Source organism: Equus asinus, chromosome 7 (assembly GCF_041296235.1).
Source record: "Equus asinus isolate D_3611 breed Donkey chromosome 7, EquAss-T2T_v2, whole genome shotgun sequence".
Taxonomy (NCBI): Eukaryota; Metazoa; Chordata; class Mammalia; order Perissodactyla; family Equidae; genus Equus; species Equus asinus.
The window spans coordinates 100,497,153-100,514,880 of NC_091796.1; the positions used below are offsets into that span (position 1 = coordinate 100,497,153).

At 45.0% G+C, this 17,728-nt stretch overlaps 1 protein-coding gene across 10 annotated transcripts in view; it reads right to left on the reverse strand.

The window, feature by feature from the left end:
• Positions 1-9,087: 9,087 nt before the first annotated feature.
• DICER1 (dicer 1, ribonuclease III) overlaps positions 9,088-17,728 on the reverse strand; it is a 73,052-nt gene continuing 64,411 nt past the window's right edge. For all 10 annotated transcript variants that reach the window (XM_070514246.1, XM_070514247.1, XM_070514252.1 and 7 more), the window contains 4 exons: positions 16,772-17,040; positions 14,104-14,266; positions 13,937-14,012; positions 9,088-13,580 (listed from right to left, as the gene is read on the reverse strand). In XM_070514246.1, coding sequence (XP_070370347.1) covers positions 13,415-13,580; positions 13,937-14,012; positions 14,104-14,266; positions 16,772-17,040 — 674 coding nt within the window. In that variant the 3' untranslated portion in view covers positions 9,088-13,414. The remainder of the gene's footprint in view (positions 13,581-13,936; positions 14,013-14,103; positions 14,267-16,771; positions 17,041-17,728) is intronic.

Sequence of the window (17,728 nt, forward strand, 5' to 3'; positions counted from 1 at the left end):
AGGCTGAGACAGAACTGCCGCGTTAGCAATACTCCCACATCTCATCCTTCCATCAGGGACTTCCCGCCTGCCTGTGGCACGCTGCACGCTCCCTGCTTCCTCCTAGATTCCCCACACGTGATCTCACAGGGGCCCACAACAGCCCCGCAGGACAGGCGGGAACTGCCATCTCCGTTTGACAGCCGTCAAAAGGAAAGTTCAAAGAAGTGAAGAAACTTGTCTAAGGTCATGTCGGTGGTATGGCAGGCAGAATTTTAAGATGGCCCCCAAGAACCCTGCCCTTTGGTGTACATGCCCTGCATAACACCCTCCCCTTGAGTGTGGGTGGGGCCTGGGAACATGATGGGATGTCACCATCACGATTAGGTTATGCTATATGGCAAAGGTGTAAGAATTTTGCAGATGTTATTAAGGTTCCTAATCAGTTGACCTTGAATTAAGCAAATGATATCCTAGGTGGGCCTGACCTAATCAGGCAAACCCTTTAAAAGAGATTCGAAGCCTTCCCTGAAGAGAGACTGACGTGGAAGAGCAGCTCTCCTGCTGGCCTTAAAGAAGTGAGCTTCCAGGACTTCCGCGTCTGTGAGGAAGGGAATTCTGCCAACAACCACGTGAGCTGGGAACGACCTGAGCCCAGAGAAGACCCCAGCCCAGCTGACACTTTGAGACCCCGAGCAGAGGGCCCAGCAAAGCTGTGCCTCTGCCTCACAGAAACTGTGAGGCCATAAATGCATGTCGTTCTGAGCCATCAAGTTGATGGTCATTTGTTACACAGCAATAACACACGAATACGCAAAGCTGGTAATGAACGCAGGGCCTCATGGCCACCGAGGTGGTAGACATGCCCCAACATCCACACTGTGGCCATATTTCAACCCCACATGTGGACTCCTTCCTAATATTTACAATCTAAACATCAAATAGAAGCTTACTTTTTTGGGGGGGAGGAAGATTGGCCCTAAGCTAACATCTGTGCCCATCTTCCTCCTCTTTATGAGGGATGCCACCACAGTGCGGCTTGATGAGTGGCACTAGGTACTGGGATCCGAGTCTGCAAACCCAGTGACCCAGTGCCACTGAAGCGGGGCATGCAAACTTAACCACTATACCACCAGGCTGGCCCCTCAGCTCGCTTTCATCCTACCATTTTCTTTTTCTGAAGTACATTCTTAAATATACTAAAATCTACTTCTTGACTCGGCTATTACTGTGAATATTATTTAAGAGCTTTCCTACAGTACAAAAAAAAAAGAGACTACGCCACCTTTTCCTTTTTCATTTCGAAGGTCCGCAAGCAGCAGCATACTTGACACCAGTATGAAATTTTCTGGGGAAGCCCATAAAATTTAGGACCTTATGAGAAAAGTCGTACCTTTAAAAACACCTGACTAAATATTTCATAAATGCAACACACAGCAAATTCCTCCAGTAGATTCACTGGATTTACAACCATCAAACTATATTAAACCTACAACCTCAAGATTTATCACCTATTAAATGCAGCCTCGTTTAGTGATATCTCGCCTTTGATTCCAAAGGATCTCAGATACGTTCGACCCTTCACCAGGGCACCCCACCGTAATTCATAACAAGGTAATCAAAACCCTCGCTGCAACGCTGCCACTGCCACATCAGGGAACTTGCTCACCTATCAGGGAAAGGCAGCCGGATCCGGGAGAGAAGGAGTGGCTGCTTTACAGAGTACAGAAATAGTACCCAGACCCAGACCATGGTAAAACCCCACAGAGAACCAGACGAAGAGTCAGAGGGTCCTAGCGGGCCTCTGTCCCAGTGGTTTCCAAACTAGCTTTTAGCCATAGAGCCCTTTCTTCCAACACAGTGTTCTAAGAAAGCTCAATAAATGGAACAGATACAACTGGAATGGCTCAGGCTGAGGCAGGAAGAAAAGAAGCCCCAGCCCCATACCTCCCCTCCCTTCCGGCCCCATCAGTCCTCTGCAGCACAGAAGGCAAGACCCTGTCTCCACTCCAGTAGTCCCTCACCTTGGCTACAGATTAACATCATCTGGGGAACTTTCCAAACATGCAGATGCCCGGGCCTCGCCCCAGAGATTCTGATTTCACTGGTGATTCTAACTCTCACTTGCTGGTCTGCTTGAACCGCCATCTCACATCTGAACAACCCAAGACTCTGCGAGGGGAAGAGATCTGCTTAAGAAAGTACGGGTTTAAGACTACAACCCAGAAAAATATAGCCTGTGCTCGGAATGTTAGCAGGAACGTCATTATCCATGTTGAAATTGTAAATCTAGGTTAAAATGTGTGAGTTAATTTTGAAGATTTATAGTGATCGCTTACCGCAAATAATTCCTGCAAAACGTTCGGGGCTTATGATATGGGCAAAGAACAGGACCCACGTCTAGGAAGCTCCCTGGACCATCACCCAAAGAACAACGCGGTCTACTGAAGAGACTGCAAGTGTCCACGGCACCGCGGACCGACGCTACTGCACCAAGACATGAACTGAACTTCTGCTCATCCCTCAAAACCCAGCTCAGATCACCCCTTCGGGCAACATTCTCTTAATCCTCCAGCCTTCTGCTACTGCGCCCTGGTCGGTTCTCTGTTGGAGGGGACACCGGATCGAAATTATTTGGTTAGATGCAATTGACCCCACCATAATTTGAGCCCTGAATGCAGGGCCTGTGTTTCTTCCATTTTTCAGGCATATCTCAGCACCTCTGCCTACCTTCACTTATCTGTAAAATGGGAAAGACAGTAGTACTGACTCTCATATGAAACAGAGAAAAGAGCTTAGAACAGTAAGCACTCAATGAGTGTCATCTATTATTCTTTAAACTTGGCCACACTCCACTTGTCACTCGAACACATTACCCTGTTCCATCGTCTCCCCAGCAACGATCACTCTCTCAGACGATCAGCTCTCTTTGATTAAGACCCGTCCTGCCCCCAGCACTTCTGCCCCACTGGAAGGTGAGCATCCATGGACACGATGGACTGGGCTCTCTGATCAAATCCCACCGACTCCACGGTGCCCAGAGGGGCGTGACCATCGTGGATGCTGAGTTGATATTCATGGATGAATGCATGGATGATGGGTTGAGCAAAGAGCAAGCATATGACCCTGGCTTCTAGGAATTCATGGTCTTGACCAGCTATGATTCAAACCTCTGTTATTTCTAGATTCACAAATTAAATATTTGTGGCTTTGAGTACTATCAACCGCTAGGAGAACCTTTGGGCCAGCCCCTTCACTGTACGGAGGAGACAGGCTGAGGGAGGCGAAGGATGTGGCTAGAGCAGGGGATGCAGGGCAGCCCCACGGCGCAGGCTCCCAGGCCCCGCTGACGGGCTCCTTGCAGCCTCCTTGGTACCGGAGGGTTAAAGTCAGATGGCCCTGGGGCGTGCCTGGGACTCAGGAATTCCAGATGCCTAGAATGCTCAGACCACTAGTTGACAGTCCTTCCCCTTTGTCAACAAAATTGGTTTTAGCGAGCTTTAGTTCTGGAAAGCCTAGATTTTCTATTTATAAACATAACCTCAAGTTGGAATTCTGGCTTGTTGAGATGACTGATTCAGCCCTTTATTCCAAAATAGGTAAATATAAGTAAAAATAACTAACCACTAACAAAACCCAAAGTGGCCTTATGGCTCTTAAAAGAACTCAAAGCTCAAATACACTTTCCCATAAAAGCAACTTCTGTCCCACCGTGTCTGCCCACATTGGGCTGGGCTCTCGAGGGGAGGAAACAGAGCGTGGTGCCCCTGTCGCGTGCAGCGCCACGGCTGTCGTCTCCCTTGTGAATTGTGCCTGGACCCGTTTAGCACGCTGGCCCACTGGGACCTGGCAGTAAAGCCAGCCCGAAGTTGAAAAGCTGCGACTATCAAGCATCACCTGCCTCCTCAAGAACCACCTTACTCATCGGGGTCAGCTTCACGTCAAACACTTAGTAGCTGCTTAATAAACACATTCTGCACCAAGGAGCCCACCGCATTTCCAAAAGGATCTGCGCCAAGAACACAACCACCATGACTGTACAGATGCTGTAACAGGAGAGGACGGAGACTTACGGAATGAGGGCAAGGGGAAATGAGAAACTGCTAACACAAACACAGGGTTTTCTTCCCAGAAAGGAGCGATCCGTTGATCCGGCTGTGGCCCGTCTTCCCACTGGGACCCACTGGGATGTCACCGCCTCCAACAGTCATTCATGTTATTCACTGCTGTCCCCAGCGCCTAGAGAAGTGTCTGCACACAGAAGGTGCTTAATCAATATTTCAGCGAACAGACGAACTAGAGGTCTGCTGGGACCCTGGCTCCGAGTTGCCTAGCAGTCAAAGCAAAAAGGGGGAACATCAGCTCCAAGAGTCATAGTGTCAATTCAAACCAAATCTTCAGGAAAAGCATGGGCTCTTCCAGACATTTCTCTACTGGGTCTTTAACTCCGTGTGTCCCACCCGTGTCAGGTGGACCAAAACACCCACCTTCACCCAAGACTTTGAGACAACGCTCAGGAGGGACCCAGGTCCCATTCCCCTGGGTGAAAACATTGTGAAAGGCAGGGACTTTCCCCACTCTCTCTTCTGCTGGCGCTGCCCCGCCCCTTCCCTCCGGATCCCGAACTTCATCTGTGTCCTGAAGAATCCCTAACGTCCTCAGACAGCAGAGAGAGGACAGCACAGCACCGAGTGAGATGGACTGAGGTCCCCTGCAGGCCGACAGTGGGGAAAGGAACACGGAGTGGTGGCCAGGACACAGGCCTCTGCGTCCCAGCAGCTCAGACACGAGGAGGGATGGTGAGCACAGTGTGAGATGTGCTCTGAGAAGCGGAAGGGCTGCGGGGGCACCCAGAGGACGGGCGCGGGCCTACGGTGGGGCTGGGTACGGGCAGGAGGCGTCCCCAGGGGCTGCACACCCCTACGTCTCCAAGGAAGGGTGGTGTTGGGTGAGTACAGAAGGTGGAACGAGGACCAGGAGAGCTTTAGGCCGAGTCGACAGCACAGAGCACAACAGCTCCCCGAAAGCTGCAGTTGTGGGGTTATGGGCAAGACAAGTCCATCACCCCGAGACAGGTGAGGCACCACGTCCGAGGGAGGCGAACTCTGTGAATTGTGTCCTGCTCTGGGACTGTCAGGGCCAGCCCCCAGACACGCAAAACTCGCTTTGACATAACACACACCCTCCACTAGGAGCTTCACTTCACCACTGCTAGTGGCAAGCCAAGCCAAGCCCAGCCGGGACCACAGGACCTAGACTCGCCCACCATGAACGGGAGCCAGAGTGGCCCAGAGACCGGAAAACTGTAGGGTTCCTTCCAGCCCACCAACCGCAGGGACGGTTGGTCACCTTCATGTGTGACCCTGGACCTGCTGGCCGGGAGACCACAGTCCTGGGCACCATCACACATGGGGTTCACCAAATGCCCAGATGCCCTTGGTAGGGCACGTCTTCAAGTGTGTTACTCAGGATGCTGGTCCCATAAGACCTAGTGGGAAGGTGTCTGTGGTCAAGTAAGTTTGGGGAATGCAGCCCTCACTGAGTCCCAACGCACTTTAGCACAATAAAAGACCTGAGAAGTGCTGCAAAGAACCCTGTTTAATTTTGTTTAACCCGTGATTGTCCAAACTTAGTCGACCATGGAACGTTTTTTTGCCATAGCACATCTATTGACATCCTTGGAATCTGATACTCAAGTCTCCATCTCAAAGGCAGATTCAGGCACTGAAAGGAAAGAGGGGATGGCTGGGGAGTCTTACAAATGACAGAGAACGTTCTAAACAAACAGGGAGCACTCAACGAGAGTGAGCAGCTCATCAAAAATTATTTCCTAAAAAGGTTAGAAAACTTTTTCGAGACACAAACAGCACTCTAGTAGCACTTCTTGAGGGTCTCAGTTTTGCACACCAACCACACCACCCTCTGCCCCGACCAAGGAAACTGGGAGGGGGCCCCAACCGGAAAACGCTGTTCCACTCCACAGGGCAGAGATACCCCTGCGGCCGGGGCTTCTGCTGCAAGTCTGCAGGCATGCGCGTGTGTGTAAAGCACACACACTCTGGAAGTGAAGCCCCAGCTTCACTCACTCACTTTTTTCATCCTTCTACAGTGACACCTGACAGCTAACAGGAGCGGCTTTCCTGAATGAAAGGGGCTTTCCTCTTTCTTCGAAATGGAGTGAATGCAAAAGCAGGAGGGAAAGCAGCAGAGGCTCAGCCAGTGCTTGCTCCTCGTTGGATGGGGCGGAGCGTCATTAACATGGGGCGCCAAAGGCTCCTCCCACCAAGCCTGGCTCCTGCACACGGCCCTTAAGCGGCCACTGGGCATGTCCCTGGCTTGTCAGGCTAATGTGAGTTGGGTAACAGAGTAACCGGGGGTTCTGACCCTGGCTCTCTAGTGAAGACGACCATGGAATCTCTTCCTTGGTTGAAAGAAATGAGCTGCTAGGGTGACACACAAAACACAGAAACAAACAAAATCCCACAATTGCTGCCTGTGTTGGTTATGAGTCCCATCTGGTGGTGTTCTTTGCAACATGAAACATCTGTAACATATACACACATTCACTCACATATTTTAGTTCCACCTTTATCTCAAAAGATCCAGAGAATTACTAAACGATGGTTAAACACTTCAATTTACGTAGACATGGGTTCGAGGCCCAGCCCTCTTATGTAATCTCAGGCAAGTTACTTCCCTTCTCTCTGCCTCACTTTTCCCATCTGTAAAATGGGTACTGTAGTGACAATCACCATTTATTACGGGCTCACGACATGTGGGGCACTGTGCTCAGCATTTTTTACGCGAACGCCACTGAATCCAAATGACTCCATCCTCACTGTAAAGGCAAGGATGTGAGGCTAAGAGTGATTAATAACCTGCCCACAGTCACACGGTGCTGGAAACCAGGTGGTCTGACTCCAGCTCTCAATCTGAACTTCCATGCTCTACTCCCCTCCAAAAGCAGCCGCCTCCCTGACGGCGTAAGGAGTAAACAGCAGAAAACATGTAGGACACAGTGCAGACGGGCACCTGCCACACAAGCCATCAACCTCAGGCCCACCATGCCTCATCGGAAATGCCTCAGGCCAATGTGTTTTGCAATTCTGAATTTTTCAAGAGAGAATTTTCAGGAGAGTAAAAGGCAACCCCCAGAATGGGACAATGTATTTGCAAATCACAAATCTGATAAAGGTTTAATATCTAAATATATAAAGAACTCCTAAAACTCAACAACAATAAAACCGACAACTCAAAAATGTGCAAAGGACTTGAACAGATATTTCGCCAAAGGTCTATAAATGGCCAATAGGTACATGAAAAAGGTGCTCGACACCACTAATCATCGGGGTAACGCAGATCAAAAGCACACTAAGACGCCACCTCACACCCACTGGGATGGCCACGGCCAAAAAAAACAGAACAAGCGCTGGTGAGGATGGGGAGAAACTGGAACACTTGTGTGTTCCTGGAGAGAAGGTAAGATGGTGCAGTTCTGGGGCAAACAGAACGGCAGCTTCTCAAACAATTAAACATAGAATTATGATAAGATCTGGCAATCCCACTTCTGGATCTATAGACCAAAGAGAAAGCAGGGCCTCAAGCAGCTGTACATACACCAATGTTCACAGCAGCAGTGTTCACAAAGCCAAAGGGTGGAAGCAGCCCAAACACCCATCGGCAGACAAATGAACAAAATGTGGCAGATACTTGTAACGGACTACTATTCAGCCTTAAAAAGGAAATTCTGACACTTGCCATAACGGATAGATCATGAAGACATTACGCTAAGTGAAATAACTGACATAAGCCAGATGCCAAAGGACAAATATCGTCTGATTCCACTTAGATGAAGTACCTAGAAGAGTCAAATTCAGACAGAAAGCAGAATGCTGGCTGCCAGGGACTGCGGGAAGGAGGGGGGGGAGTTAGTGTTTCATGGGTACAGTTTCAGTTTGGGATGAAGAAGTTCTAGAAATGGATGGCGGTGATGAGTAAACCACCCTGGGAACGTACTATACGCCACTAAACTGTATACTCAAAAATGGCTACACAGTTAAGTTTTATGCATAATTTACCCCAAAAAGTTCTCAGAGTTGCTCACACATCACCTTGCAGACAGGACAGAGAGCAAGCTCCCAGCCTGCACATGCACCATGGCGCAGCCCCTTGCTCCCAGTGTCTCATAAGGACCAAAACTCAGCTCACCACAGAGCCCGCTGTGAGCCAGCATCCGCCACACCATCTAAAACACGCATGATGCCTGTGGATCTGCAAAAAGAAACAAGTTTCACCTTCACCTGGATTCTTTGCATGTACACGTCGCTCTGCAAACTGATGGGCTTGGCCTGGCCGTGTCCTCTCCCGCTGACCACGGGAGGGAGGGTCATGGCGGCAGGAACAAGCTGGGGCACAGAGGTTTGGCCTCAACTCTCCAGTGAATTCTGGGTAGTAACACCAACACACACCAGCACGCAGCACTTAGCCAAATTCCTTGGGATTAAAATACATACACTTTTTTCTCCTTTTGTTTAGAGAATCAGAAGGAGGGAAATGGAAGGGATTAATTTAAACTCTTACAAAGGAAAACTAAAACTTTTCCTCGTTTTAAGAAACTTATTCTCAACCGTCTTATTCCTACAGGCAAGTCATTCCTAGTAGCACTTAGTTTACTGAGTTACAAAAAGGCTGGGTCAAGGCTTGAAATAATAGAACTCTCTCTTAACCGACAGTTTTGGAAGTGTGTCCTAAAAACTTGGAAGCTGAACATTCTGTCCACTTGACTTCAGAATAACCAAATTCACTTAAGGAATGTGTCAAATGTGTCATAAATAATCCAGGACCTGGAACACATCAGTCAATGTGGCAGAATTTCAGAAAAACACACTGATATTATTTAAATCTTGCAAAGAAAGACAATTGTTACTACGTAACTCTATCGGTAGATGTGAAGCAGAACGTGGCAAAGAAGATTTTATCGTATTAAAACATGCATTTTTATATGACCATGGAATTAAAACATTTTAAAGATCATTTCTGCTACAATAATTTAAGCGTTATGACCCATTTGAACTGAACCAAAATGAGAAAAGATGAAAGGACACAAAGTGAACAGACCATAACTTTATTGAAGATTTACTTGGCTACAATTAATACAAAAAAACGACTAAAGGTAATGTGACTCATAAGGTGCAGGCTGCCAATTTCTGCAGCGTGATTACTGAATGAATGAATGACACCATATTCCTGACAAACAGCTGCAGCATGTGATGGCAAATACTTTATTGTCAATCAAATCATGTGTGTTAGTTTTACTTGATTTGAGTCATTTTCCTTCATTCTATTTACAGCAGAAAAGCCAGCAATTGTACTACCTGTCCACCTTTGCATTTCTGCTACGTACCCTGCTGCTGCGTTCTGAGCGCATCTTTATTAAAACGAAATTTAAATTGTCTGTGGTGGATGCCCAAATAAAAACGGACAAGGGAAAAAAACAATTAACGATTAAAATATATTTACAAGTTAGTTCCAAAAGATCATTTTCACTGCTAGCGGAAAACACAACAGTCTCGATGCAAATTCCCTAGGTATTGCTACTGGCGTCTCCCAACAACTTTTAAAATCATTTTAATATTCTTGGTCTTAAACATATCTTAAAAACTTTTCATGTACAATATAAAATAAAGAAATTTATTTGGAAATAATTAAATTCCTAAACAGTAATCAGTGGTTGAAAAAATATACCTATTTAAATGTAATTAAAATAACCGCATGGTAACAAACGTGACAGGAGTTTCTCTTCTGCAGGTGACACTAACTAGGAAGGACTCTCACACGATTTCGGATGCAGTGGAAATAAAGACATCAAGGTCTCAGTTCGGTGGCTGAAATTTTGTGTGAAAGGATTAGATAGCCCAACAGAGCAGGGGATCAAGTTTTAAATCAACCAGGCCTTCAGACTGGCCTGTGGCGGGGCTGCACCTCGATGGTCTCTGCTCTCTGCAGGCACCGTCTGATTCCAGGTAACGACTGGAAGAGCTGGCTGCTGCGTGAGTAACTGCATTTATGAACTGAACCAGCTGAACCAAGGCAGCCGCAAGTCCTTGCTATCTAGGCAGGCTCATCTGAATCTTTCCGAGGGCAGGCTATCATTAAGAAAGTAAAAACATTAGTATCTTAAAATATAATTACAGGAGTGTTAGAGGTCATTCTAAATTTAATCACTTCACATAATGTAAAAAAAAAAAAAAGAAAAAAGAAAAAACTGTAACAAACATTTTTCCAACATAATTAAGAGTTCAGTTAACAAATCTTTGTCATACTTTCACAAACAGTAAAAATGCCACAGACAAAAATGACCTATTTAAGTTGTGCAAGTATATGACACATTGCAGGCATTATAATTATCTTTTTCAAATTCGGTAAATCAAAACAGCAGCGAGGCCAAACCACATTTTTCCTCTCAGTTAAGCATATTTTCCTTGAAATGAGGTAAAGCGCGGTACCAAGGGCCATGTTTATCTGTGCTACACGGACAGAACGGGGGAAGAAAGCTATTACAAAACGCAGCATAGTTAGGACTGCTGAAAGTATATTATAAAGAAATTAAAAACATTTACAATGAAGGCTCGTGCCAATAACCTCCACACAATCATCGCAAGGAATTTCTGCAGTTGCTTTTTCAAGACACGCTTCTCCAGTCCGGTCCACGTGTGCTTGGGCACAATCACACCTCCCACTAGTACAGGTTTCCATATTACATTCGGTCGCACATTGCAATCACAGGAACAAAAGGGTGACACACACAGTTGGAAAGTGGGGCAACACAGACTGAGTTTTTCCTTAATTAATGGATGCAAAACATTTCAACAAGCTAAACTGGGGGAAACTTTACAGCATTAAAAATCAGCAGCACGAAAGCGTTCCTAACCATTTCGTATGTCTAACTCATAGTTTTTATTTTTTAACTAGTAACCAGGGGATCAGAGAATGCTTCAAAGCATGAGTCACAAATTAAGATCAGCTATTTTTCTCCAACCTAAAAAAAAAAAAAAAGAAATAGCTAAAGTTTGCTGTTGATAAACATTTTGAATGGTAGCAGGAAATTTGAACCCCTGAGAATGTTATAACCTAATCATACCCAAGTCTGAACTTTTTAGTATTAACAAAAAATACTCTCCTTAAGGTTACAAAATATATTGAGGCATTTTTCTCCCAACGGGAATTGTAACTGTGAAACAATCTGATTTTGGTGCCAGGAGGCGAGCGAGTCCCTTAACACTGGGATGAGTGCATTAGACGCAATGCAAAGCTCTCAGCTCCTGGCATCAGGTAGTTTATAAATCATCACGAGATTTGTGACATAACTTCATCACAAATCACCCTCACGAGTAAAATTCACATCCAGCCTTACTTGCTAATTGTACACGTTTACAGTTCTGTAATTCAAGAATTGCTTGGTTTTAACTTGCCAGGAGACCTTACATTGAGGTTTTTTGAAAAAAAAAACAAATAGAAATCTAAGGTTCCAAATCAGAATTGAATATTTTTAAAAATGAGTCCACCTGAATTAATTTGCTCAGAAACCCATTTAATAATTTAGATCTTGACTTCAGTTTAAGATTGGAGACAGCAGACCATGTTGGAGAGGCTGCGCATCCCCTCACTCAGGGTTCCTGAGGAGGCGGAGCTGACCGTTTTCTGTGTGCACACGTGCAGAGGTGTTTCCCTGGGGTGGGGGGTGCAGACAGAGCAAGAAGTACAGTATTCGACTGAAATTCGAAACATAAATGCAGCATTACATGAAGCATCGGGTTCAGAATGATGTGCTGGAAAGTATTAGACACCTCTGCTCAGCTTTCTTAAACTTCAAGCATAATTAACGGGGCAAATTGCAGCAAACCTCTACTGGTATGTTGGTGGGAGTGCAAGACTGACCCACAGCTTTTAAAAACGTAAATTAAGAGGTATTATAGTTACAGTGCAAAAAAAAAAAAATTAAAATTTCAAGCATATACATAAACATAGCACCAAACAGGGGAAAAACATGCATGCAAAAGAAAAGAAGAACTGAGGTATTTAAGTGAAGAGTGCCCTACAAGTCTAATTAAAGAAACTTAGGCAAATGCCTAAAAATGTCTTTTTTTCTCTTTTCCAAAGATGGAAATAATGAGCTAGTTTATCTAAATTAATGACCTAAATCACAGATGTATCAAAATTACGGCAGTTTGTTGCAGACATTAAACTTCCATGGCATTAACAGCACAGCTTTGGTAGGTGAAATATGCATGCAACATCGTGAAAAGTACAGTAAGAGATGTATGCAAGAAGACTAAGGGTCAAGGTGCTCTGTTTCGCTTCTTTAAATAAGTAACCAATCAATTATAAAATCTGCAGCATATTTTAGGTGTGATATGTCTAAAGTTTATTTTGTTAGAGCAACAGCCTACAGGGCAAAATTATTTGCCACAAACAATTTCCATCCGTGGAACTACCTAGCAGGAGGTTTTTAGTAAAATTGGGTATGTAGCCAAACACCATTTTTATTACAGTGTTTAAAAAAATCCATAGACTACATACTCTGGTTTTTAAAATGTCTTCAGTACACATATAACAGAAATCCTAATATAATCCTGTAATAAGTTAAGTTACAGCTAGACTAGAGAGTTGTAAATATTACGCTGTCTCAACATCTGATGCATAATAACATGAAGGGAATGTAAAATAGTTTGTTCCGAAAAGATCAGAAACTAAAGAATAGCCATGAGGGGTTTAATTTTAAGGCAAGAACCTTCTTTATGCAAGACTACGTGGCATGAGAAAATTAAAATTTGATTCACCAACGTGCCAGCCAACGTTAATTACAATCTGTCCATTCTATTAAGTGCAATCGTGACCAGGAGACGTCATCTTACACGATATAACATGGAAAGAAAAGACAACACGGGCACACTTCTCCTCTCGAGAACCGCGTCACTCTACTGGGCTTGCCAGCCATGTGGGACGGCGACCGCACAGATGGAGGCACGTCAGCACGGCGGCAGTTCCGGGACTGCGGGAGGGTAAGCTCCTTGGCCTCCTAACAGAACACTAAGAGCTAAGCTGACGGAAACCCAACTAAAAAACAAAAAACACAGAACAAAACTGTCGGTAATTATTCTGCCCACTCGCTAAATGTCATCATTAAAGCACTCTTGTGATTTAAACGGAGCAGAAGGAAAGAAGACAAGATTGTGTTTGCGCAAAAAACTAAAACTACAATTAGTTTCCAAAATTTTTATACACATGTTAAATGTTTTATTCTGTAACCTAGCTTGTTATCAAACTTTAAATTCTGCCTTCAATTTATTCCACTCAGCATCAACTTTAAATCCCTTTCAATTTAAATATTTTCCACCTTAATTCTGCTTTTTTTTTTTAATTTTAAAAAGGGGTTTCAGCTGTTGGGAACCTGAGGTTGATTAGCTTTGAGGCTTCGTAGGGCTCTTCTTGCGGCTGCAGATTTGGCAATCCTGTAACTTCGGCCAACACCTTTAAACTTTCCCTTTCCCACTACTTCCACGGTGACTCTGACCTTGCCATCGTAAGTTCTCTCAGCCGGGCTGTAAAAAGGCCAAACAGCTTGAATGAGACGTCAGAAGTATTTATTATTATTGTCAGTCAGCGTTGAGTGTGCTCTCTCAGGCCGAGAGGCTCACGTACACGCCGACAGCACACAAAGGAAACGAGCATTACAACTTCTCGCACGGCCCTGACACACAGGGCTGTGGTTTCTCCTTTAATTCAGCGTACTCTACAAATAAAAAGGAGCAGTCAATCAGACTACAAATGGGAACTGCACAAGAGCATGCCCCAGGGGAAATATTTTTCAGAATCCTTAGTTTACGGCATCTCTGAGAACTTTTCACCCCTTGTTTTTAAGTAAGTTAACTTTTTTCCATGCACATTTTTTGCTTACCTAAATTTGGCAGTTTCTGGTTCCATTTCAAGCAATTCTCGCACAGGGGAACGGGGCACATTTGCAGAAAATTTTTCTGTAATCAAAATGAGAGAAAAATGTGAATAACCCCCTTGCAGTTGTTTTTAATTTTGCTTTTGCTTCTCCCGAAGGGGAGCCCGCAGTACCTATGAGTGGCCGCATCATAGGGTAGTACACCTGCCAAACCATCTCCAGGGACATCCCGCTATCCATGTAAATGGCACCAGCAAGCGACTCAAAAATATCCCCCATGGCCTTTGGAACTTCAATGTCCTCTTCCTTCTCTTCATCCTCCTCAGATCTCCTAAGCTATTACAGAGAGAAAAGGGACTCGTCAGCAAAAAGGCTGTTTTTAAAGGCAGTCCACAGAGCTGTGTCTCTTCTTGGACATGACTTTCATTATATCTTTAACAAGCATAACAATACCAAACATTTATGCCAGGCTACCACATTGTAACAGGTTCTTCACAAACATTATCTTAGCTGAAAAAGAAAAGTTTTTTCAAACTTCTCAAGAAAAAAATTCCCTCCCATTTGGTATTCTATACTCAGAAAAGGGAAAAAAAAATAACTTCTAAACAAAAACAAAAACAACTTTAACACAAAATTAGAAATAGGTATGCACGTATGAAAAAACTTCTCAAATTCACCTATAATCAGAGAACTGCACATCAAAACAGTTCCGCCCCCTGGCGGTGTGGCGAGGATTAGGCAGCATCCTAATTAGAACTGCTGACAAGGGGTACGCGGCTTTGGGGAGAAGTGGCCATTTTGGGGCAGGGAAATTCTATCTGGAAGATACGTTCCTCCAAGCTCCCTTTTTATTAAACCACTTAATAAACACACATTATAATGGAGTACTTGACACAAAGTAGGTACTCAAATTAATAGAATAAAAACTTACATATGTATCAAATGCTTTTTAAAAGTTCATAATTCTTTGATGCAGCAATTCCGTCTTGGCAAGTTTATCCTAAGGCGGTAACTGGATATGTAAGCATATTTACCATATCTGTGTTTACTAAAAGCCCTAGCTAAAAACAACTTATACATCCAGCCACAAAGGACCGTTTAACTACATCACACTATAGCCGCATACCGACCAGCGTGCCCCTCCTGCAAGTCAGATGCCAGTCAACACACGGAGGGTCGTCCACAGTGCAGTAACGACAAGAACACGTTACAGCACACCATGCAGAACACAAGTCCACTCTATATTTTATGTACGTTTATGTCTCTACACATTAGCAATAAAACATCACAAAATGATAATTTTGGCTATTTCTGAGGTGGCATATTTGCATAATTTAATTTTCTTTTTGCTTATGTGTATCTTCTGAAATAAATACAACCTGTGAAAGAGAAGGGGGGATAGTAATTTCTAAATGGACTATTTAGCCGCACGAAGTTCTAGGTAACACATTTATAATGCTGACTCCTGGAAAACGACACTTGTTGTTCACACACCATGGTTCTGAGGTACCAAGTTTAATTCTCTCCTTTTACACACAAGAAACTGAGGCCCAGACAAGTGGAGAGACTTGCTTAAGGTCAAATGGTAAGTCAGAAAAGCCAGACCAGGACATTTCCAATCAGGTTTTGTAACTTCCATACGTGTGTTTATATAAACAAAGGGAAGGAAAAGGATCAAAACTAAGAGAACCAGTATGTCCCACTGTCATCAAAAGACAACAAATTTAATTGTAGCTAACTCCTCAAATTCTAAGGTTAGGTATTTCTGAGGAATGGGCTAGGAATAATAATGATGCACAGGAGGTGGTCCTCACTGCTCAGGTCATCCTCCTGGAGGAGGGCACAGGCCGGAGTGCAGAGGAGGAACGGCCTCCCCGACTGCCCTCTGCGTGTCTTCTGTGCTGTTTACCGTCTCTGACACTTGGCCTGTGGCCACACCTCAAAGTCTAGACTCTTCATCTCTCTCACAGAAAGTCAAGGAAATGTACTACTCCCCAACAACAGTTTGGTGCAATTAAAAAAAAGGAAGGAACAAATTAAAGAAAGACCAATTAAAACTGTTACCAGAGTTATAAATAAACTCCTTGAATCCTTATAAGAAATCTACAAAAACAGGACAAACAAATGAAGCAGAACGGGGAGCACGAGAAACGAGAGTGCTCTCCGGGGCACACAGCATGCAGGTGGATGTCAGCGAAGGCTCAGAGGGGACTGGAAAGATCTCAGCAACGTCCTTTCCTACAAAACTTCAAAATAGTTCACAAACATATGAGAATTAGCTCCATCACCGAAGAACCTTTGGCTGAACTTACAGTAGAAGCATCTCATTCCAATGGTTAAAAATTTAGAAGTTTGGTTTTTAAATGAGATTTTTCCATTTCAAGTAGGAGCAGAATATACATTTGTGATGCTTACCTGAGACCTTGGCAAATACTTCTGATCATTTTAAACCGAAAGGAAGACAGAAGGAAGTATGGTGAGCTTTCTCTAGGGTGAGAGCCACCTGGGGGCAGGGGCAATTTGCACTCCTTTGGCTCTAGGCCTAGACACTGGAAGCCCGAATCAAGGACGGGGCACGGGAAGATAACGGAGAGCCCTGGCTGCTCTCTTCACTTGAAGGACCACACGCACCACAGTGTGGGCAGTCGAGTTTAAAAGGCCCACCTGAAGAGCGCGACCCAGTCACATCCTGAGAGAACGTCCAGCGTGCTGGGTACCATGGCCCCAGCCTCCAGCTGTCTCTCTGGACAGCTGTGCAGCCAGAACTCTGAAACTACTGGCCACCTCGCTGGAGGGCTTATTTTAAACACGTAATTCAATGTGTTTTTAAACAGCACTAACCTCAGAATCCATTCCCTGCATCTCGTTCTTCTCAAGCTGGAACTGCACGAAGTCGTCGATGACGTGGAAGAGCTCAGGAGACACTGCCTTGAAGTACTTGTGGTAGTCGTACTTGACAGCCAAGGACGCAAAGATGGTGTTGTTGACCAGAGCAGACCGCAGGTCGGTCAGCACCCCTGGGGAGTGCTGCCGGGGGTCTTCGTAAAGGTGCTTGGTGATGAGGTAGTCCAAAATCGCATCTCCCAGGAACTCTAAGCGCTGGTAACAATCTGAGGGAGGACCCCAAGTGGAGCCATTAAGCTTGGGCAAAAACATTTACGCAATTTCCACATAATAACTGATGGAAAGGTCTGGTCCCCAGACCCATTTTAGAGACTTTTACTTGGGTTCATTTTCATATCTATTCTTCAATGACAAAATCATTTTTCACATCATACTTAGTGAAGCCTCTGGAAATTAAATTTTAAGGTCAAATTAAGCACATTTCTGATACATAAATCGGGGTCATAAAATCCTTAAGTGGCCCAAAGACTAATGGTTGTTAAGAAAACAGCATTTCCCAGGAGATGTCATTATCACTGAACCCTTCCCTGTGGCCCGTGCTGGCCAGGCAGGTGCCGGGTGCTCCTCTCAAGTCTCCCTCACACGTCACCGCTTTGGCGAGGCCAGACCCCCACCACACGTCCTGCTCGCTGCACCGTGTGCTCCACCGCTGCACCTCGCCCCACCCACACTCTGGAATGCGCATCACTGACACCGTGCCCCGCCACTCCCGGGTTACAGTGGCTACACAAGATGACAGTCAGTACAAGAGGACCCTTTTCTCAGCTCAAATTAGAAATGCTGAATTGGACATAAACCAAGAGACTGAGAAAGAAGAGCCGTGGAAGTGAGCAAAGACCTCAGGCAAAAGCGCCTGCTGTCAGAGCGTGAATGTTCTCGAGCTAACGCACACCT